This window comes from Oenanthe melanoleuca, chromosome 2, assembly GCF_029582105.1.
Source record: "Oenanthe melanoleuca isolate GR-GAL-2019-014 chromosome 2, OMel1.0, whole genome shotgun sequence".
NCBI classification, from domain to species: Eukaryota; Metazoa; Chordata; class Aves; order Passeriformes; family Muscicapidae; genus Oenanthe; species Oenanthe melanoleuca.
Window position 1 is genome coordinate 122400966 of NC_079335.1, and position 23482 is coordinate 122424447.

Consider the following 23482-nt stretch of genomic DNA (forward strand, 5'->3'; position numbering starts at 1 on the left):
AAAGACTGCCTGACCAGCAAAGATACATCAGCACTGGGTGAGATACTCATTCTGAAGCTTAGCCTAGCAAAATGCTACTCCTCATTACAAGTGACTATGTGATTGCTTGAGCTTCTTGAGATTCTTGAGCTCTGCACATCCTGCTCACATCTCTCTATGAATGACAAAATTGACCCAGAAGAAGGGAGTCACACACCTCTCCATACTCACTGTCCCACTTTACTCTTCTCATCTAGTGCAGCATTACCAGTCATTGATAATGTCCTCAACATCTTTCTTCTCAATCCACATTTCTGTTCCCTGCATGTCTTGTAGCAACTCCAACTGTAGGGGTAAGTGCACTCAGCCCACAGCACACTCTAAGCACAATGACAAATGATGTAAAACCTGCCATACCATGAGTCTGATAGTTATGAGGGAATTATTTCTCTCACAATATCCTTCAAAGCTTCCCTTTTCCAAGATTTCATCAAATTGACATGAATAAATTCCTCCTCTGTCCTTGGGAAAGGGAGGTCTTTGCCAAAATTCAATTTACTGATCAAAGACTTCAATTCACTTTTCTTCTTAAAGGTATGGGGTGAGGGACACCTGGGAAAGACAGTACACTTATTCAAATCTCTCCTTAAAAATGTTGCCCGAAAACATCCAGCCTAAAAGATACACAGGAGACATGAAGAATTCTGAGTCCAAATGACTAAAGCTTTACAAATTTTTACAGGTTTTGCAATAGGAAACTGAATGTGGGGTCTGGTACCACAATTATTACCTCTGCCCAGTGTAGCTAATTTTCATCTGTATCAATGCTACTTAAAAAATCCCAGAAAGTAAGCTTTGCTAAGTTCCAGTCATGGACATTTTGCTTGATCATTTTCCTATTTCTCTTTTTGCTGCCTGTGAGTCAATATTTTATAACACAGTCATTGTATAGAATACACATAATCCATCACTCTTGATGGAATAGAGTGGTTAGATTTGCCTAATTCAGAAACAAAAATCATAGCATGAATTTGAAATAAACTAATTGAAGCTAACATTCTGAAAGAAGAACCAAATTTTCATAAGAAAGTGCTCTTGAAAAAAAAGGCAAACATTTTTTAGTTCATTCGCCAATGACTTCTTTAATTAATTCCGGGGGTTCTTTTCCCTTGTTGACAAAGACATAGAAAGTCTCAGATACAATGACCAACAGAAGTTGAAGCTCTATTTTTCCCAAAGGCCTGGTGGCCAAGACAGAAGGAAATCTTTTGGCTGTGTGAACAATGAAAATTGTTTATATGTCTCACAAAAAAGCAAAATTAAAAATAACACGTAACACTCTAATACAATCCTGGGGCTGGCAGAAAACGTAAATACACTCAAGCTACTGAAAAAGACAACTGAGGCAATATTAAATATTTTTCCTTTTCTTCAACTTACTCATTAAATGTCTTTATTAAGCTAATTGTCAACTCATAAATTTGGTTTATGGTGTCTAAAGTTATGTTTTGAACTTTATCACTTTAACTTATAAAACCCACCAGCTTCACATGAACCTTTCTACATGTAACTATCAGAGGAAACCTACTTCAAAAATCTGTAACATGGATTTATACTGAAAATACTGTACTGCTTAATTTCAGAATTTTATCAGTCTTCATAATGAAAACAATTAACTATCCAATCACAGATATGGTTTAATACAAATTTAAGTGCAAAAATGAAGGAAGCATGACAAATTTTTGAGGCATCTTGTCAGTGAAACTAGTTTTCAATGCAATATTAATGTATTTTTTTAATGGGAATGAGATAATAAGAACTTAATAGTTCTCATTCAACTTAAATAGAATTAAGTACATATAATATTAAATGCAGTTTCAAAATAAGTCTTTTAAAGAGCCTCCCCAGGGAAGTGGTCACAGCACCAAGCCTGACAGAGCTCAAGAAGCGTTTGGACAATGCTCTCAGGCACATGGTGTGACTCTTGGGGCCACCTGTGCAGGACCTGGAGTAGGATTTTGATGATCCTTGTGGGTCCCTTCTAACTCAGAGACACAAGCTTCTACCTACAGTGTTAAAAGAGGCCACAATATTTTTGGTGTAGATGAGAAATCAATGGCACATACTGTTCAGATCAGGTCTCCAAGGAATAAGGATCTATAGAAGAAAAAACCTTGCTGTCAGTACTCTTCCATCACTCCACAGAGAGCCAGCTCCTAGTATTCCAGCACTTCCAGTTTTGCTTGGAATTAAGGGAGTGGAAATCTTAACTCTTAGCATGTGTAAAAACTGCATCCACTATCCCACTCTGTGGGGTACTCCAGTACCCACCACAAGAGATGCAAAGATAACTTAAAGGCTGACAATCCTACTGCCCTCATGTTCTCCATCCCTCACAAGGGATCTCATCCTTCTAGTACAACACCACTAGATTTCCTCTCCTCACACTTCTAACTCCTTTTTTAGCTAAGTGTGGAGTTTTAGCTATGACATTATTTATTATTTTCTGGGGTTGGCAGAATTGGCAAAGAGACCGTTCACAGTTGAGTTTTCTGAGTTTTTAGGAGTCTCAGTCTGCTGCCATGCTACATGATACAGCTTTTTTAGTGCAATTTGACAGGTTGATCTGAAAGCTATTGTTGGGGTGATATTTCAATGTGGTGAATTTAGAAATGCATTTTAAAATTGCACTTTTCAAAGAGAAGAGGAAGGGATTGGAACTGTGGATGTCTTATCTGAACTTACACAGTGGAACCTTTCACTAAGATGAAACTTCCACTGGAAAACTCTAAGCCTTAGCACTGGTAATTCTCAAGAATGCTGCTGAATGAACTCACCTTTTAAATTGCAATTACAAACTACAGCTATGACATGACATCCCCAAGATATGAATTTAATAAGCAAAATTATTTTCTTGTTCTTCATGAGTGTTCTTAATGACTCACTATACTGACTACAGGAAGACGTTTCTTTTATAAAAAACTAAATTTTACTTGTTATTTACAATAGAAGAATTTTTTTTTAATGGTTTTAAGACAGTAAATATACTTTTGTCTCAGAACTGGTGGAACCACACCAAGAACATTGCATCCAACTCTGGGCTCCTCAGGACAAAACACACAATGGAGATATTGGACTAACTCCAACAAAAGGAGTATGAAGAGTATCTGTCATACAAAAATAGGCTAAGGCTGGAGAGTATTTAGGCTGGAGAAGGCTCAGTGAGAATCTTCTCAGGGTGTAAATAGCTGTTAGGGGAAGCAAAGAGAGCCAGACTTCTTAGTGGTGCCTAGTGAAAGGACAAGAGCCAACAGGCAAAAGCTGAAATAAAGTATAGGAACATAAGAATTATTTTTTTTCACTCTGAGGAGGAACAAGCAACAGAACAAACTGTCCAGAGAGGCTGCAGACATTCCATCCCTGGAGATACTCAAAATCCAACCTGAGTAACACGCTCTATCTGACTTGTTTCAATTTGCAGGGCTCGGACCAGACCAGCTCTAGAGGTCTTTTCCAATCTCAAGCATTCTGTGATTCCATTTTTAACAAAAGCAGAAATTATTTAGAAAACCTTTCAAAATTAAAGAAAATTCAAGTCCTGCAGTTTACTTATTGTTCTTTAATGTGAAAAACTAAGATTACCACTAGAGTTTTAAAAGCCCACTGGTTTTCTTATCTCTTTTTCACAGCAAGTGTTATTAAAAGAACTGTCAGTACATACTAGCAGAGAGGCTGTTTTTATGTAAATTTAAACAATTTTTACTATGACAAAGTAGCACTTTTATTTTTCCTCTTTTCATCTGGTTTGCATTTTCAGACATTAAATTGCTGCTTTTGCAGTTTTTACATACCTGTAGTTACACATTCTCTCCAAAATGTAGAGAAACTTCAAATAAATATTACTATTCTAATCATTCAATATGACTACCAAAACTAGCTACTGATTTTACTCACACAAACTTAATCTCTTAACAGATATTACATTTTCTTTCAAAAGAGGACATTGTAAGTATTTTTTCCTCAAGTGCTTTTCTTAACATTCCTCCATAAACTCATACACTGTGGCAGTTCAAGCTTCAAGGGGAAAAAAAAATCTAAAAGTTCCTTTCTTCTCATGTCATTTATTAAGAAATGGTCTTCAATCCTGAAGGAAATAGCTCAACAAATAAGGTTATCCTTGACACCAATTCTCATGCTGTTAATGAATCCTGTTTGTTATTCTTTCTCAACATGTCTAAAAATCAATTGTTCTATTTCAAGGCTTATTTTTTTGCCACATTTTAAACCATTCTCAAGTAACTTAACTTCTCCTCTTCTCAACTCTTGCACCATGAAATGCTAACACAGAAAATGCACTGCCAGGAAGCTGTCCCCAGCAGGGTCCAGACTGGATCTCTTCTAGCTTTCATGTGAAATTTCAGATCTTTGTTCACTACTTCAAAGTTTACAGAATCTGCAAACTGGTTTGTCCTCTATTCATTACTCATTTACTCTCTCCCTTCATAGCCCTTCTTTTGTCTTGCTTCCTTTTCTCAGTTTCCTAGAAGATCAGTTTTAGGCAGCACTTCCATATATTCACCTTTTTCTCAAAATATTTTAAGAAATATAAATAATTTAAATAGAAATATAATTTAATATCCTAAATGGCTCAGAACCAGTTGAGGTTCTCAAATAAAAAATTTCTATGGACTTGTACAGATCCCTGACAAATAAAGAAGCTGTATTTTCTGTTCCATCTACTTAGTGTCAAGTTCAATAGGCATTTATAAAGGACACTTCACTTCCAGAAAATTCTTCACAAACCTCCTTGTGTACTCAGAGTTTCTATACAAGTTAAAGGACACACAATTCAGAAATGCATATGGATTATTCTCCCTCAGAAATAGCCCTACAAAGGAAATGAGAATCAAATTCATAATTACCATGGATTTCACAATTTCATAAAGACACAGTTTAGAGATGAAACTTTTTGTTTACTTTATTTGCCTTTCTCTGGGCACAAACCAGAAGTCTGTGCTCACACTTGGTTGTGCTAATGAGCATGCTCCCAGTTAGATGCAAAAGTGCAGGCATGAGTCCCATCCATTAGCTTTTATGTTTTATTCACATGGAATGCTGAGCAGAGATGGGAATACCTAAATAAGAAGTTTGTACCACAAGGTCCAAACAGACTTCCATTTTGAGTCCTGGGAAGGCTTAATACAGGAATACTTACAGAATAAAAAATTTAACTCCTCTCCACTATTTCCCTAGGCAGCAACATCAGCACAAGGCATAATTTGTCTCTGACTTTTACTAACAAGAACACTTTAAAAAGCTATTCAAATTTATGAGATTTTTAAACCCAAGGATAAACTCTGTCCACAGTTTACACTGAAGTGAGCACTTTAATCCATACAATATTTTCTTACCAAATTATAATCAACTTTCTGCTATGCAATTTTGGTGCTGCTATTGCTAGCTTTTATTGCTGTATTAAATTGTTAGCAAACATCTAAAGGCTGCCAGAACAATTTCATAACATCTATTTCACTTTTAATAGTCCTTTGTAAGAAACAGCTCTGAAATTATTGCTTACATATTATGGCCAAATAAACACCAACAAATTCTATTGTTTAGCTTACTGCCATTAGGATTTTTGCAATTATTTTAGTTTTTATTACAACAATATATTTTAGAATTTAATATTTTAACTATCAGTCCAGTACTATCACTGAATTATATAAGTTTTTTATTTTCTCATGCTAAAACTGAGTGATGCTTCAACTTTTAGGTATTGGTATCATTTTCACCTTTGGCTATCACTGCAATTTTGTTTTCCTCTCAAAAACAAAACCAAAAACAACCTCCTTAAAACTGCTTTAGCATATGTAAGATGCTGAAGCTTTTATGAAGTCCTGAAGAACTATCAGATGCCACACAGTTTTTCCAAGACACATCCTACTTTTAAAATCCAAGTGTACACATTAGTTTTCAGGAAAAGGGAGAGTTAGTTGCTAGTGTTTCACTTTTAGTTACAAATATTTGAATTACAACAAACTGAGGTTATCTTTCCAGAAGTTAAGACTATTTTGAATGTCAAAGCCAGCATGGCTTTTTGTTAACCATTAAATAATGTGACAGAAAACATACTCCAACATACACTTTTTTTTTCAAGTAAGTTACTGTATAATCAAAATTCTATGTTTATTTTCAGTGACTGCAAAATGAAATATTTTATATATATTTAGATGCCCCTTCATGGAAACAGTAACTTTCAAATACAAGAATCATCTTCCAATAAATTGAAACTGGATGTGATAAGGATAAAATAAATGAGGTGCCAAGAAAACTTCACATAACCTTAAGAAAACAAAAGCAAAATCTGTGTTTTTCAAAGATAAAATTGTATACTGTGCTAGAAACAAGCAAAGCCTTTCATCAGTTCTGAAACATGAAATAGAAAGCTGCCAAAGGATGCATGAACCACACTTTAGACAAGTAATTCTTCTGTCTCAGTATTCTTACATGTATTACTTTAGATGCAGACAAGCTCCTGTACAGCATGAATGGAGAGACACTCCGTTTCCTCACTCAATAAAATTTTATCCTTTTCCAAGTGACAAGTGTTGACCTTTCATTGTATCATGTCTGCTCATGGTTTGCTCCCTTCTACAATCACTTCTAGCAACATACATCAAAAATGACAAGCAGAAATAAGTGTACTGCATGTGCTATGTTATATTGCTGATGTGTAAGATTTCTGTGACTGTTAATTAGAAAGGATACTTTACTGAATTAGCATACTTGGTATGTGATTATTGCAAAGCAGCAACATAAATTAACCTTACAGATCAAGGTGTTCAATATTGACACTGGAGATATTCTTCCCCAAAATATGTACAATCCAATCTCAGAAACAATGTATATTTAGAATGCTTTTGGTTTTGTCTTTAAAGCAGAGATTTCTGTATTAGAATTCAAATGCTTGGCCACCTTCCCTCTACTTTCCTAACCTAACTTTTGTTTCTTTTTAATAAGAAAGGCAAAAGTCAGCAAAACAAAATGCCAACATTAAATCATTTCACAGCATTTTGTGTCAGAAATGTAATGGAAAATGTGCACATCATGGGAAAGGTTACTGTTCTTTCAGAACATCTTTTCATTTGGTTCAGGGCTCATCCCTCTATATAACTGTGCAGGCACTACCGATGGCTGCTCTCCCTGGGCTTAATTTGGCAGGTGAAGGATTGTGGCATTTTCAGGAAACCACAGTGCAGTGATTTTAGTGGTTATCCATCTGAAAGTGATGCTATGATTTAGAATAATTACTCTGTTTATGTGCAATGGTAAAAGTCAGTTACTACACCATATTCCAATGTCAGCTTACACTTTACTGCCTATTTCCCCAATACAACATCACGTCAGATGTCAAAGTCAGAATTAGAGGGATTTAGTGCTCCTGTTCCTCAGCAGTAAGTGCACATGCAGTACAGTAACATCACCATACTTAGTTTAACTGACAACTGGGTAAGGAAAGGAGTGGGAGGGAATGGGATGAACTCAGCTAGTTAATCAAAGCACTGCACATTAATTCACGCTTGACCTTTGCATTGTTACAGCCAGTGATATGAAAAAGAAAAGAGAAACATATTAGTCTTTGTTAAGAGCTTCTTCATATTCCTGAAGAAAACATAAGCTTTTCTTTTTTTTCTTGCATATTCTTTCCACAACCATTCTTCTCAGAACTAAGTGAATTTCTAGGCCTTTTTCAAGATGAAATTTGTGATAGGCTTAAATATTTATCTGTAACTTTAAAACATTACTCAAGACAGCATGGCAAAATTCTTAAACTGCTTGTTTCTCATTTCCACAAGAAAATATTCAAAACACATTTCTTCAAATGACAAGAATTAAAAAAAAAAAAAACATTCAAGGGTAAATGTTTAGGAAAAAAAACTCAAGAAGAAGAATTAGATTGTTATGGGGTAATGAAATCCTACCTGGAATATTCAGTGATACTGAATTCTTTTCTTACTACAGAATCTTGTCTTTGGCATTTTAAATGGCTTGAAGAATATCAGATGCAAAAATTTAATTCCATTGAAACAAGAACATTAAGGGATGACACAAAGTAACAGTAATAGTCTCAGCTGTTGTAAAGGAGATTCAGTTTCACTAACTGAAAGCAAAGCAAAACCTGAATATCCAACCTTGTATACAGCACAGGTGAAAAATAAAAAATTAATGAAAAAACCCACAAAAATTAAAATTAGGCAAAAGAAAGGAAAAAACTAATAACAAGGCAGAAGAAGAAATGAAAATTATATAAGTCTGTTTTCAAAAATTCCTAAATTTTGCATACAGAAAAAATGATACTTTAGTAATAGACGTTAGTCTAGATTATTTGATCTGTATTTTCAATGACCACACTAACAGGGAACAATGGTAAGACAAATAGACCAAATCTAGTGGACATCAAAATCATGCTGAAGCACAGGAAATAAACTCTACAATTCCATTCCTTTCCCCAAAAAACAAAGACATTTTGTAAGAAGATTGATATTAACATCACATTTCTCAAATTATCTATTTAGATGTTATTACATGCAAATTATTTCAGCTATTACAAAATAAAGTTCAATATTAAAACTGGATTTCTCTTGTTATTTACACTGTCAAAAAAGCAATGTTTGCCAAATATATTCTAATGCTGAAAAAGCTTTGCAACTAAATGGGCTTTTTTATTGTTCTTTTCTTAAAAGTATGTTCTCCAGTAAGAAGCTTTGCAATACCTCAGCCTATAGCACAATTAAGCTAAAAAGAACAATAATATCCCAAATACATGTAGATTATCTACAGCCTCTCAGGGAATACTACTATATGTAAAATTCCTGATTTACACCCAAATTAGCCAAAAAATTGTATGCAACTGTGCTCCATTGCTTCATTAATGAAATTATTGCCATTAATACCATATTGGTATTATATATTAATACCACATGGTATTATATGCCATATTAATAATGTGAAGAATAACTCTGGTCAATGCTGAGAAAAGTGACTCAATATCCTTAAGCTCACTGTACCTCTAGCTGCTTTTCACATACAGGTTTCCTTGGTAATGGAAAAAACCCCAAAACACACAATCCCCATACTCTCACACTGCTCCAAGACAAAGTTAGTTTTGAATAGTGTAGAAGAAGTTTTGCACCCAAACTGTAGGTCACTTACTGTCAAAACCCTACACAGATTAACAACAGATCAAAGACTTGTAAAAGTATTGGGAAGCAGTAACTAAAATAATAAAAAGGCATGTAGAATAGTAAGCATGATTCTTTTGCATATTAATATTTCCTACTAATATAGTACAAAATTTACACTACACTTCTGTGAAGAGATATTTAATTCAGAAAACTGACTACACAGCTGCTCACTTGACACTAATTGTGACAACTCAAAACTGATGCTGCAACACAGCATTTAAATGGTTATTGTCTCCTGCTGTGGTCTTCTACCACATCATTTTATTACCTGGACATGAAAATTCTCATGTCATAAATTTTGTAACTATAAATTTCAGTCTCGTGGCTTCTGCAGCAATGGCTCAGTTTAACAATGCAAAACAAGAGAACTGGTAATGAATTTGACATTTGCTTTCTGAGTGTGCTGCACTATGAAATACTCTGATGTGACAAGCTTGCTGCACTGAAAGTGACTGAAGCAGTTTGGCCAGAATGAAGGAGTAAGTGATACATTTAAATGACAACTGAATTGAATTATTTGATGCAATCTGATGTAAGAAAAAAAATCTTAAGAATGCCTGCAAAAATAAGAAGCTACTGACCCCATCCAGGCAGATAATTTTGCAGTCATAACCTATTACTGGTAACCAGACTGGGAAATAATTTGATATGTCACGAGTCTCCCCTTTTCCATCACAAACTGCATTTTCAAAATCTGCATCTTGTTTCATTAAACTATTTTAGTCTTCTGAAAAAACACCTCATTCAGTGACTGCTTTAGATAAAGAGGTCATTCATTACTTATAGTCAAGAACTTCTACATTGTATTTTTTAATTTTATAAATTATTAGAAATCCTAGTAGTTATAGGACACAAAAAAGGAGCAAAGGTCTCAGATATATATATCTTTCCTAGGGCAAATAGAAAAATAGAAAATAAATCTTGAGATACATAGCTGTCTGGGGAACAGATTACAACTCTGACATACAGTTTCAAGCTGTAATTTACAAATCCATGATTGCAGCAAAGACTTGATTGAGCAGCTGTAACTGAAGGGAAAAAAATTATAACTATGCATTAAAAGTTCAGTAATAAAAAAATGGTAAAATACTCTTTGTTAGTGGAAAACAAAGTAACCCTGAAGAAAGATTCTCTTATTTACAAGTAGTTATCATGTTGTGTACTTCTGAAGTTCATGACACTGGTACAGAAGCTTTCTGGATCAGCATACTTCAAATATCAATACTAAGAACTTTGGGCAATTACACTTATACCTGAAGAATATAAACTTCTACTGTTCACTAAGTTTCTACAGACTAAAGCCCAGTATGAACTTCAAGAAGGTTTGACTGGCAGATCAATGAACAGCTCAGAAAACAATGTAAAGGAAAACAATCAGGGATGATCACACCACTTTCTCCTATTCACTTGTAAGAGGAACACCAACAAATCTCATCAAATATCACAATAATGCTCCAACAGAGTTTTAGAACTTTCACAACACTGAAAAGAGACAAATATCAATTTTGCCTGTATTCTTTCCAGTGTATTAACATGAAATGTCATTAAATAACCCCCAAAAAATCCAATAAACCCTTTGTGGAGCATGTGGAGCAAATCATGCTTTGCATGATTTCATACCTGCATTTGATCAGAAAGCATGGTAGGCCAGATAACTTCTCATGCAGCTCTGCCCTCCTTTGCAAAACAAAGGCTCAATGCTAAACTTTACAGAAAAATTACATCAGATGGTCCTATGTATATTTCCTAGCCTGAATTTCTTCACTGGGATAACAGAATTGAATGGCAACAAGTCTCTTAAACATGGCAATACCTCCAAAATTTCAGTTTTGGGCCACTCCTACACAGACTACACAGTATCAAGAAACAAATCAGAGATGGAACACAAAAACAATAACCAAAGACCTGAGCCTCTATTCTTCAGATGGTTTAAATTTCCCTAGGAGTTATACAGCAAAACAATCAAGGGAAAACAGTAACATCAATTCACATTTTACTGTCTCATTTCAGGAAAATAATAGACAAGCATACTAAAGAAATCCACTAGGTACCAGGTAATAGACTGATGCCTAATTAACAGAAAACCCAAGGGTCTGCCATGCACTTTTTGCAAATGTTCCAGGCATGAACAGCTTCAGGTAGCTGGACAGCTCAAATCCAAACAAACCCAGCAGTCTGCTTCTAGAGAAGCCCTGAGTGACAGCACTACAAGTCTTGTTACCAGACCTATGCCTGACTTGTAGGCACTAGGCAATGGAGCTTCACAATGCCTACTATTTTTCTTTTTTAATATCTAGCACATGAATTTACAGAAAGTAAAATGTAATGCAAATTCAGTTTGAATAAAGTCCTCTGAAGAAAATGTGCATTTGTCTATCTGTACTATCCTGCTATCTAGAACGAAAAAGAAACACTTTTCAAAAGGCAGTATGCAAAAAATTATCTAGCTGGTAAATCAAGAAACTAGAAAAGTTAACTCAAAGAATAAATCCCTGTAAATTACATAGCAGGAATAAACTACACAACTGAATGTTACATTTCCTCACATTCTCTTAGTTCATTTCAATAAAATAATGCATTTGCAATCCTCTGTAACATGTAAGATTGCTGCAAATTGTGGCTTAACTAACTAACATTTTCCTTGTGATTAATCCCCACATTAGTGGTCTTGAACTTCCACTGTAAATAACAGGCTTTCAATCACTATGATGAACTGAGAATTTTGTTGCAGTGCATTTAAAGTAATGAATAATTAATGTACTTGCTCTGGAATAAACTTCAGCTCATGAAGAGATTCAAAACTAACAGCTGAACAACTAAGGAAGAAATCCTTAACTTGAAGTTTGGCATGCCCCTTTGCATGTGAAGATAAATGTGAAGATAAACCTATACAAGACAAATGCAATTAAGGAAATCTGGTGAGAGACATTTTTGGACAGATGATCTCCAGAGGATTCAAAAGAGACTGTCTAGAATACTTTCTGTCAAAAGCAGAATTAAAGCTGACCACTGTGTGCAGCTAAGCATGCAGCCTTTTATACAGTATAAATTATCATGCTAAACTTGATACATACATTTGTAGCACCAGAATTACAGAGGTTGCACACCTTTTAAATATTTTCATTTACAGTATGATTGGATAACTCACACTATAGTCAACTTTAAAGTTATTTTTCTTCCATAGCTTTTTTTGTTTAGTAAATATGACACTGCATATATTTTCTTCTTTCTCCTTTCCTAATCCTCACCTTCCCTGTCTGCCTTGATACAGTGACTGTATGTTTAGCACATTACACTTGCTTGAAAAGTGAGAGAGCATAATGGGAAAAATAAGCACTTTTACATTTAGCTTATTTCCTAGTAAATATATGCATTAAAAATAAATACTATATACATTCTTGATAATTTGCTTTGCAGATTTGTGTTTTTTGAATACTTTATAACCAGCATTCAAATCTATGTTTTCAACAAGTTCTATTCTCTATTATTTCAAATACATGACCTTCATCTTTTTTACCCTCTCTGTAATGCTGAAGTCATAATTTTGCCTCAGTTACTGCAAATCAAATGAAATGGAAAATTCTAACTTAACTGACAATACTGCAGAGAAACTCAATACACAAAACTACAAAAGAACATGCTTGCTCTAAATTGTTGGATGAAGAAATCAGATGTTTTTCAGAGATTTCTTTAACCTCATTTTGGCCCCTACAAGAATGATACTCTATTCTGCTTTTCTGAAATCTACTATTGAGATCCCAATTTTATCTAATGCACTACATTCTAAAATACCACCCAAGCATACCTTAAAGCAAACAACAGATACTGTATTTAATTTTTTTTAGTAGCAGTAGTTAGAAATGAAGTCCTCCCTTGAAAGTTTTTAAACTGGATCAGCTTGTGGATTCTTCTTTTAAAAAGTGTTCTTCAAATTACAATTACTTAAATTCATCCTATTTTTTTTTATTTTACCAAGCAGATTACACAGTAATCTGTTCTAGAAGCACTTTGTCTGTACAGTGCTGCAGCATGAAGGGGAGGTTTTCCCTATTATATACTGAGACACCTGAAAGATACTTCTTTATTCATGTTTCTACTAAATATGGTGGCTTTCTAAAGAGAACTATTGGGGAGCTATTTCTAAAGATCTGCATCAGTGAATTACAGGCTCATTAAGAAAAAAAAAACCTAAAACAACCAAAACAGGAGGTACTTATGAATAAAGCAACTCCTCTGCAAGATCTATCATCCTAAGCAATTCATGCAAGATTGTAATTAAGCACTCAGGAAACCTCTTAAATGTCTAAACTATATATGACTACAAAAGATTCACATAATGAAAAGTATCATATCTAAATGCTTTCTGAAACAAACAGCAGAGGTCATCTCTAAGGAACAAACAGAACTTTTAAAATTATTTTCTGAGTTTCTCAGAAAATTTACTGTTCACATCAAGCTTTAGAAACTCCCATACTTCAATGTATGTCTTCAATTTCAAGCAAATGTTGCCAATATTTGATTATTGGTTAAGACTGAGCAGTATATTTTTATAGGTAACCTCTGGTTTCACAAAACTTTAGTTTCAAGCACAAATTACAGCTCTTTTAACTCTTCTTCTCTCTTTTCAAAAAATGCTGTGTCTTCATGCCTGCCCCATATCAAACCTATCCGTGTCAAATATAAAATATTCTAAAACCTCTGTCTTTTACTATTATTTCTCTCAAAACTCAATGACAGGTCATTTGAGTAAAAAGACACTCAAAATCCACACTCTTCTGTAATTACATTCTGTAATTATAAAATAAATTACTATGATTTCTAAAAAAATAAAAAAGCCATCACATAGGTATCACAAGACCGATCCTTTCTAGTGGACAAAACCACAAAATCTAAGCTTTCAGTTCCAGTGCATTCTACTATACTGAAAGAGCCTATCCATATTATCAGACATTCCTGATTAAATAAGCATTATTTTTATGTCTGTAATACATACCTATGGTAAACTATTAGCTTAAGTAAAAGCAACATGACAATAAATTTTAAGAAAAAAAACTTAATTAAAGACAAACTAATTTTTATCACTATAGTCAGGCGTAACTTGGTCAGTTAGTAAAGCATTATAATTTGTCAGAATGAAATGTACCTTTTAAGGAAAAATCATTCCATAGTTATTTACTAATTTTAAACCATATAAATAACATGTTAAGTAAAGCCATGGAACATATAACAAACAATGAATCCCTTAGCCATCTAGGGCTATCCAGAAGCACCTAAAAGAGAGGCTAAAAAAACCCTTCCAACAATCCCATAGTAATGCTACTTAAATTATACATTTTTGCTCCAGATTCATTGCTGAATAAATTATTATTATAAATTATAAATTTCTGCTGCATTATTTGAAAGATGAAGAAATTGCTTATCTTCCTGCAATCCTTACTCAGCAACTCTGGAGTGAGGGCTGACCAAATTACTCCTTAAATCTGCAGTTTCACCTGTTGCATAGTTCTGTTTAACTTAGTGATGAACCTTTATACTCAGAAAAATCTCTTGTATAACATAACCACAACCCACATTTTCTTAGCTACAGATGAGCTGGCAAGTGGAATAGTTAAATCCAGTAATTTTGGTGAAGACCAAGGATGATAATAAAGATTTGAGGAATTCTGGGCTTTACTAACAGATAGTGCCAAACAAACAGGTATTGAAAAAATACTTTGTTTTCCCTCCTTTCTTGCTGAAATTTCTTAACCTTAAATTTGTAACAGTTTCTACCACCACTCACAAAGGAGTCCTGCATGATGGTACAGGGAGGAAAAAGCACAAGGGCAGGCAGAGAATCACTCCTACCACGTTGTGACAATGCACAAGAAAACAAGCTTCTGAAAACTCCTCTGACATAGCAACTCTGTGGATCCCTCCCCTACACATCTTAGACTGCAGAGTTAACATAATTTAGTAATTATCAAAAATAAGCCTACACAGCTCTTTAGAAGCAATGGCAATCTGCACTGGATGAAGTTGAAGCTATTTATAGGAATCATCTGAAGAAAAGTAAGTTTTAAATTTAAATATTTTTTTAAAAATTAATACTAAAAATAAGAAGATTTAAGGAAGTATTTTTCAGAGAATTATGAACAACTGATTAGAACATAAACTCCCTCTATGCAGGAGTATTGTTCAGTTTCTTGGCCTAATTATGAGGGTGATTTTAAGGAGAACCTTATTTTTGGCCCATCTAAATTACTACTAAAATCTTTTCCTTTAGTAAACAAGACATAACACTAATTTTATACCCTTATTTTTTAATTGCAACTTAAAATATGCGGCTCCTTATGGCATTTTCTCATCTTATCCTTTATGCCTTCCAATGGAGTATTTTTAACATTTTCTAGAAAAAGCCTGAAGAAAAAAAACTAATGCCCTGCCTTTTACACAGTAAAACACAGTACATGTTTTACCAGGATTCCTTCCCACAACAAAATGATCTTCCTGTATCTTTCATTTCTTGTAAACTATAGGGCTTAAGAAAGCCCTTTATCTTAAGAGCAGATAAAAACCTGCTGCCACCAGCCCTCATCAGTGTAGCTGCATGAGCAATCCCTGTAACACCCCCTCTGTTTCACAGTCTGGTTCTGAGCAGGATCTAAGATTACCCAGCAGTAGCAGCCTGTATATATGAGAGTCACACAGTTACTGATGAGCTTGTACAGGCACTCTGCCTCCAATGTGGAAATACAACTACATTCTGCCACACAACCTTGAAATTTTACCAACTTCTATGGTACTTGATACTAAGATCAGCTATTCTATCTGTACCTGTGACACAACCTGATTATAAAGATATGTGTTGCCTATGTTATCAGTGATTCTGACCTTTGTCATAACTCTGACTCCCAAAAATAAACTAAAATACCTAATCTGGAGTACTCCTTCCACTTAAAAGTAACAATTACATCTGACCTAAAGAGAAGAACTTGTCTAGAAAAATCCTGTTGAAGTACACAGGACCTAAATATAACACACTTTTAAAATCTGAACTTATCATTTTAATGAAATCAATTAAAATCCACCTTCTGATTGATAAGGTCCATGACTCTTCTTTCAAGAACTGTGAACAGTTTTTACAGCTTTGCAAAGAGGCTACAATGAGAGCTATAAAGTCAAAACCTGCAGAAGTTGTGGTCAATGATAGCTATTTAATAGCAGCTATTCTACACTTTAATTAGATTTCTGCACCTACTAAAACATCATTCAATGTCTTTTTTTCATTTCTGCTACAGATAGGAAACACGATTACCTAACTCTTTCATGACCTGCATTAATGAAGGTAGCATTAATACCTTTTTAAAAACAAAAATTCTTCATAATCCATATTTCAGCTCATAAAACTATTGATTACTTTAATTTAATTACTTTTAGAATGCTCATGTAGCTTTAATATCATTAAAATATTGGTTTATCTTTCTGACCTGTTCTAAAACATTAACAATTAACCTGATGAGAGCAAATTAATTCTTCTGTGCTAGAAAAACAAATTATCTTACTTATTTAAAATATAAATTTTTTGGCAGTGAATTGAGTCAGTATTTTGGATGTAATGTTACCCCTAAACAAGGGGAGGAAATTTACTGTGCTTTCAAAAAGTACATTTTCTTCATTTCAATCATAACAAAGTGAAAAAGATGAGACTTTAACTTCTCATAAGGTCAGAGTACCAAACCTACCTGACTAGATTTTCATTGTCTCCAGTGCCTTTGCAGGTAGCACACTCAGTCCTTAAATCCTCTGACTTGGGCTTCTTCTGCAGCACAGACTGTCGTTGCCTTCTTTCTCTGGGAATGCGTTCCTGTCACAGCAGAAGGCAAAAAGAAAGGAATGGGGGAAAAGGAGGGAAGGAAAGCAAATATTTTCAATTATGGCATGGAAAGTAACACTTCAGCCCAAAGTTTAATTTTTTGTGAAACTATTAAAAAAACAAACAAACAAAACACTATATTCCAACCTCAGGTTTTTCTTCTTCAGGCACAAAGCTTCGTTTTCGTCCTCTAGTTCTCTAGAAGAGAACATATTTAAAATTCAATGTTAGGTAAGAGAATGGTTTTGCTATTTATCTATTACACCTAATGAGAAAAACATATTGCAGGAAATAATTTAAAGCATTACCTAAAGAACCACAGCCAGACAACTACACTAATGAGTATTAGGACTATAGCTTCACATTCTGAATATAAATCTACAAAACTGGCCAAAAAGTAAATATAAATACTTGAGCATGTTAAGTCTTATTCTGACTGCCACTAGAATTACAGATCTCTTACAGACTTTGCACAAACTTTCCAAAACTAGTAATTTGAAAACTGTTATCAACAGTGGATTAAAATAAACTCATTGAGCACTAAAATGTGCTCTATTTATAAGCCAAGTGATAAGATTTTTTTAAAAAATTAAAGAACTTCAGCAAAACAGAAACAGAAAATAACTTACAGATTTTGAGGAGTAATATGAATTAAAACTCTCACAGTGAAGCTTAGTATAAATGGTATAAGGCAAATACTCATAAAGCTTTAGCACATACCAACATATGACTGGTACACAACAGATGTTTCTGATGATTCTACACAAAAACTACAAATTTTTTGAGTATTGCATTTGGCCAAAAAAATATAAAGACATGGACCCCATGGACAAGGGGTATCCATGGACTTTAACAGTGAGCAGTAAAGTTTACAAGCACCTTTTATGTTACTACATACAACTTGCACGAGTTCAGGTTCAGTCACTACACTCTATCTTTGAAACAGCAGCATCATTAACCTGCCTGTGTTATAAAACTGCCACAAGTTGGTAATATCTCACTCTTTCCTTCTTGTTTAAAAATGGAAGTATATTAGAAGGCATGTGGAAGGAAATAAGAAACATCAGAGACTATTCCAGTAACCCAAAATGTCTGATACATAGACATTAATAACATAAATACATAAAAAAACATAAAAATGCTTGTTTTTATGGGAGAAAATCACCACATTAGGAAGTAATTTATCATATGATAAAGAAAATCTCTTAAACCTTTTTTTGAAGCAGTTGGTGTTCACTTCAGAAAAAGTGAAAAACAGTTCATCAAAAAAATCTTGAACCAGTTTAGAAGCACAAGCAGTCATAAATTCAATTCCAAAGAAGCTAGAAATATAATGCTTCTCCTGTTTGGGTCCTCTTTGAAGGCGATTTATACTAGCTTCAAATTAAAGACACTTCTCTATTTTAAAGATTTATAGATTTAAATACTGCTATACTGCAAATAAACCTGCTACTTAACACATCTGTATCTTTATACTTATGCAGATTTTGATCTGTTTATGTTAATAATATTCTGCTTGGGAAGGTTTTCCTATTTTAGACAAGATTTAACACTGTAGTAGCAATGAAGGTAGTAGAATAGAAAATGATAGTCTATTTCATGGTTCTTTAGAATATTTTAATTGCCACTAAGATTCTCTTTCCCACATTTCCCTAAGCGTGATTTATTAAAATATGTAAAATATTATCTACTTAATACATATCAATATTTACTATGCATTTACTAATTGAGATGTTCTACATTCCACATGCCACAGAGTAGTGCCAAAATTTGGAAAAAAATTATTTATGTAATATTAGAGGTATCAAAGTAACATGGGCTATATGTCAACTACGTGTTACACAATTCAAAGTCACTGAATATTAAAACTAGAAAAAAAAAAAAATTTGATCAGACACCAGCACACTAACTGCCAATTTTACTACTCCCAGGCTTTGGAATGAATCCTAAGAACACTTACAAACTTTGACAACTTTAAGCTATGGAGGCTCTCCTGGATGCAGCTGTGTGAAGATTATAAAGAAGTAGGTATAATGGTGCATGCCAATAAAGGCAGTATTGGGTCCTCACTCCTCATGCTTAAGCAGCAAGAGACAAAGAATGCATGCCTTGAACCATCAGAGTAATGTTATCTTGAAAACTGATACATAATTTGTAAATCTAGGTAACAATCACATTACTTTTGACTCTAAATAAAAAGTATTACAAATTATTAACTCAATTTTAAGGAATAATGAAACATATTTAAACTTCAGCAAAATGGAGATAAAAGGTTTATAAATAAATTAGCCATTTTTGCCAAGAAAATGTTGGTTTTCACCTATCTGCTATATAATGTGTGCTATATAACCAAGAATGTCACATTAAATTATATTTCCATTATGTTTTCATTAGCCTTCTAAACTTTCAACATACTTGAGTTTGCTCAATAATCACTAGAAAACAAACATTAAAATCAACATCTTTAGCACACATATTTGTAGGATATTTTATATGCTTTAAAGTAGCAATTTTATGTTTTTTTTCCAAATGGACCTCCATAGCTAAACATTTTCAGTGCTTCTGCTCAGATCAATTTACTATTGCCAGCATTCAACATGAAAAATAAGATCAAATTAACAACTCAAAATTGAATATTCTTCGATTTTCAGCAACAGTCCTCCAGTAATCTGACATTTGTAATTTTACATATGTTGTCACTAAAGTGACCTTACAGGTTAAAAGAAAAGAATCAGGTAAATCTGGATTACTTTGTTCAATATTATTTATTGCTGTTTGCCTCAAAGTACTGTATTTTAAATTGCTTTAAACAATTTCTGTCATTTGGAGACTCAAAATGAAAACATCAGAGATCATAAATAAAAAATACTAGTGCTACATGTACTTGCCATAAACAATTTAAGATTTGTTATTTAAAAGTAGCTAAAGGAACCTTGCTATTAAATGGCATATATACAGAGATAAACTTGTTCCTATTCAAAACTTATGATGTTAATCCAGCAAAAAATGCCCATAAAGACAGTGATATTTTTTTTTAATGAACATACCTGAAAATTCAATGCTACAGAGATACCTTCAATTGATACCTTCATTATATCATAAAAGGAGCAACAGTTTTGTGAAATTTGTCCCTGCATTCTCAAAGTATTCAAACAGTAAGTAGGGAAAGCAAAGTCATGTTATCAGCACTCAAGCAAAATCACAATTAATGTCAGTGCTATCCCAGCAGCTTTTTTATTTTACTGCAGAAGGTAGAAATGCTGTAAAACTTCTATCATTTGAGATGGACAACTGAGTCCAGATAAAAACAGAGCAAGGTGTGGATTAGAGAGATACAACTCACACATGGCAACTGCAAGGAAGTGACACTTCAGAACAAGAATAATAATTTCAAAAAAAGTACTGAACAATGTAAAGTGGTTCAAAATATGTACCTACAAAATTTTCTTCCTATAGAAATAAACTATTTCTGTGAAAAATTATTTCAAATGTTGACATTTAATGACTGCTGACTGGCAAGTCTTTGGTTGTGTGTCATCCTGAGTTCTGTACATACACAGCTTTGGAATTCATTCAGTGGGCACTACAGTAAGGGCAAAGTGTGCCATGTGCTCAGACACTTCCCTTACAAGCAATAGTAAGACTCCAGCCACTGAGCTCTGGAGCCCACAGCATCAGAGTGGAATCAATATTTCAGTTACTACATAGGCAAGTGACAATTTAAAATTAGATGCCTATAGCTTGGGGCTGATTCTATACAACCTTAACTGCCCCAAAAACTCAGACAAACATGCCAAGGTCATAAGGAGTGCAAACTCTACTTTTGATTTCACTCCTCTCACAATTAGGGCAGTGAAATAATACAAATAAAGGAATGAAATGACATCAAACCCAGTTGAATTAATAAAACTTGACCTTCTGATACTATACCATATATATTTTTATTCCTCCCCTTCTCTAGTGACTTCTTAACCTCTTCTCCAGTGCATCCAAACCACATATCCCAGCATAACCTGTAGTTCTCTGTGTCTTCCCCAACTAAAGAAAGAACCTTTCCCATACTCAGACCTCATCCTTCCCATTCAGATGCTCTAAAAAATACCCCAAACACTTAATTACCTTAGGCATACATAGCCCTCAATCAAATATTGTAATAATGGGTCTACCAATTACTAAAGGCAATACTACTATAGTAGTAGGCAACTAACTTATTTTCATTAGGAAATCAAGTTAAAAGCTATAATTATTTGAAATAAACAGTCCAAAGATTTAGCTGCTGCATCACAAAGAACATAACTTACACTGAACTGAAAGAGGAAAAATGGTACCTTATTTCATTAGAAATTCCAAAGTAATCTGAGCAATCCAAGAAAGGTCACTGAATTAAAATTTAGATGCCAGCATAAAATAGAGTTATTTTTAAACAAGAACAAAAGAAACACTTTGATAAAAAAGTTAAAAATTACAAAAGATAAAATAGATTAAATTCTTATTAGTCTTTTTTTAGCATAACATTTTGAGGGGAAAGACACACCTCATCAAATAAACTGCTCTTAACTCTTTAAAATCCTGCAAGATTATGTTCCTTGGGTAAAGAAACTGAGCTGTATGATTCAATGAAATCACCAAGTTCAAAGCAAGCCATCTTTTCCAAGAATATCTTACCAAAGGTTGACCTTTCATAGCAGTTTTAATGAAAAGAGAAATCTAAAGATTAACAATGTCCTTTTGTGTTTTTTACTTCAAGGCTTACTATTTGTGGAGGTTAGAGAACCATTCCACAGTATTAAGGTATACCACATTTTACTTATTTCAGTTATTTCATTAACTCCTGATTTTTCATTTACCTCTCTTGCTCATTGTTTTAAAATTTCACACAAAACATTACAAGAGTCCCCAGAGAGAAGCAGAGGTGGGCATCACATGCAAACAGCTATCAAATCTGGAAAGAAAGAGAAGTAGGAAAACACCCAACACTGGATTGTTTCTGTCTAATCTAATTTGTAATGATCTAAATTGACAGTTACTACAATATCCCATAAAATATGTATCATTTTAAAATATACAATGCAAGTACTAAAACACAATTAAGAATGTTAGAGAATGAAAAACAGAAAAAATAGGAGAACTAGAGCATATACTTCCATAGCCAAGGGAAAGCTAAAAAATTGGTTTCTTTCAGCCATCATGTTTTGTGTCACAAAACTATCCATCTATGCTGTGCAGGACTCTGCTGTTACAGAGTGGAAACTTGCATGCTGGTATAGGGAATTAAGAGTCAGGACTTCAATGGCTAAAAAGTAGAATACCAACACCATAAATTAATAAGGAATGAGAAAATCATAAATTATACAATCTGACATACATCAAATGAATGAGGGAGTGAACTCAATACACTTAAAAAAAAATCAGAAAATTAAAAAACACTGTCCAAAACAGAATGAAAATATGCTGAGGGAAAATGTGATCAATGTTGGTTCAAACCCAATAGGAGAAGAAGAAAGACTGAAATGGGAGTCTCCATTTTGAACTTGGAAAAGTTAGAAGCAAATGCTTACACTTAGTATTCTTGTTCATAAGCAACTGGACAACAATATGAAAGACATAAAATGAAGAAGATTTGATAATGCATTGACTGTAAGATTTTGAATATTCTCAGAAAAATAAATTCCATACATGAGACAAATGAAAGACATCTGTACAGAACAAATAAAGCCTAGGATGAACCCTACAGTCATTGAAAAGAAACAGACTGTTTGCAAAAGGAAACAAAGCAGCAAAGCAAAGCTGCAAAGGAAACAGTCTGTTTGCCATCACTAACAGATGCAACAGGTTGGTAGGTTAGCTTCCAGGTGGGAAAGCACAATGGTGAACAGGACAGAATAGGGGACAACATGACCAAAACCACTATGGCTGTCACCAAACCTCATTGCTATGTTTCACTGTTTATGCTTTAAACCAGTTCATCCAAAGACAGCAATAGAAAGCAGAATGCTCCCCTGGAGCACTTTTGCTTTGCCAGTTGGAAGGAAAAAACCCTACATGATTGATCCAGAACTTCTAAACCAAGTAAAATGGGAGAGGTGATTCCCAAGAGTCAGAAGTATATGCTCCTCATGAGCTTTTTTCTGAAGTGATCCTAGAGGATAAAAGTGCATACTGTAACCCATTTAATTTTTTTTTTTTTTCCACAAGAAGATATAGAGGAGTTAACAATGTCAACAATACATGGAAAAGAATATGAAATACTGAAAGTAAATTTGGTCAGTGGCAATGGTTCAAGTCCACTCCACATGAAGTGAACTAGAATGGTTCTGGATTTGATCTCCTGTGTCACAGTTTTTCAGAAGATTAATGGAACTTTCAAAACATTCTCTGAGAAAGAAAATATAAATATAGGAGG

General features: G+C 33.9%; 1 protein-coding gene across 4 annotated transcripts in view; it reads right to left on the reverse strand.

Annotated features, from left to right (window-relative positions):
- PHF14 (PHD finger protein 14) overlaps nt 1-23482 on the reverse strand; it is a 157793-nt gene that overhangs the window by 74803 nt on the left and 59508 nt on the right. For all 4 annotated transcript variants that reach the window (XM_056482924.1, XM_056482922.1, XM_056482923.1 and 1 more), the window contains exons 15-16: nt 17227-17277; nt 16949-17070 (exon numbers count right to left, since the gene is read on the reverse strand). In XM_056482924.1, the coding sequence (XP_056338899.1) occupies nt 16949-17070; nt 17227-17277 (173 nt within the window). The remainder of the gene's footprint in view (nt 1-16948; nt 17071-17226; nt 17278-23482) is intronic.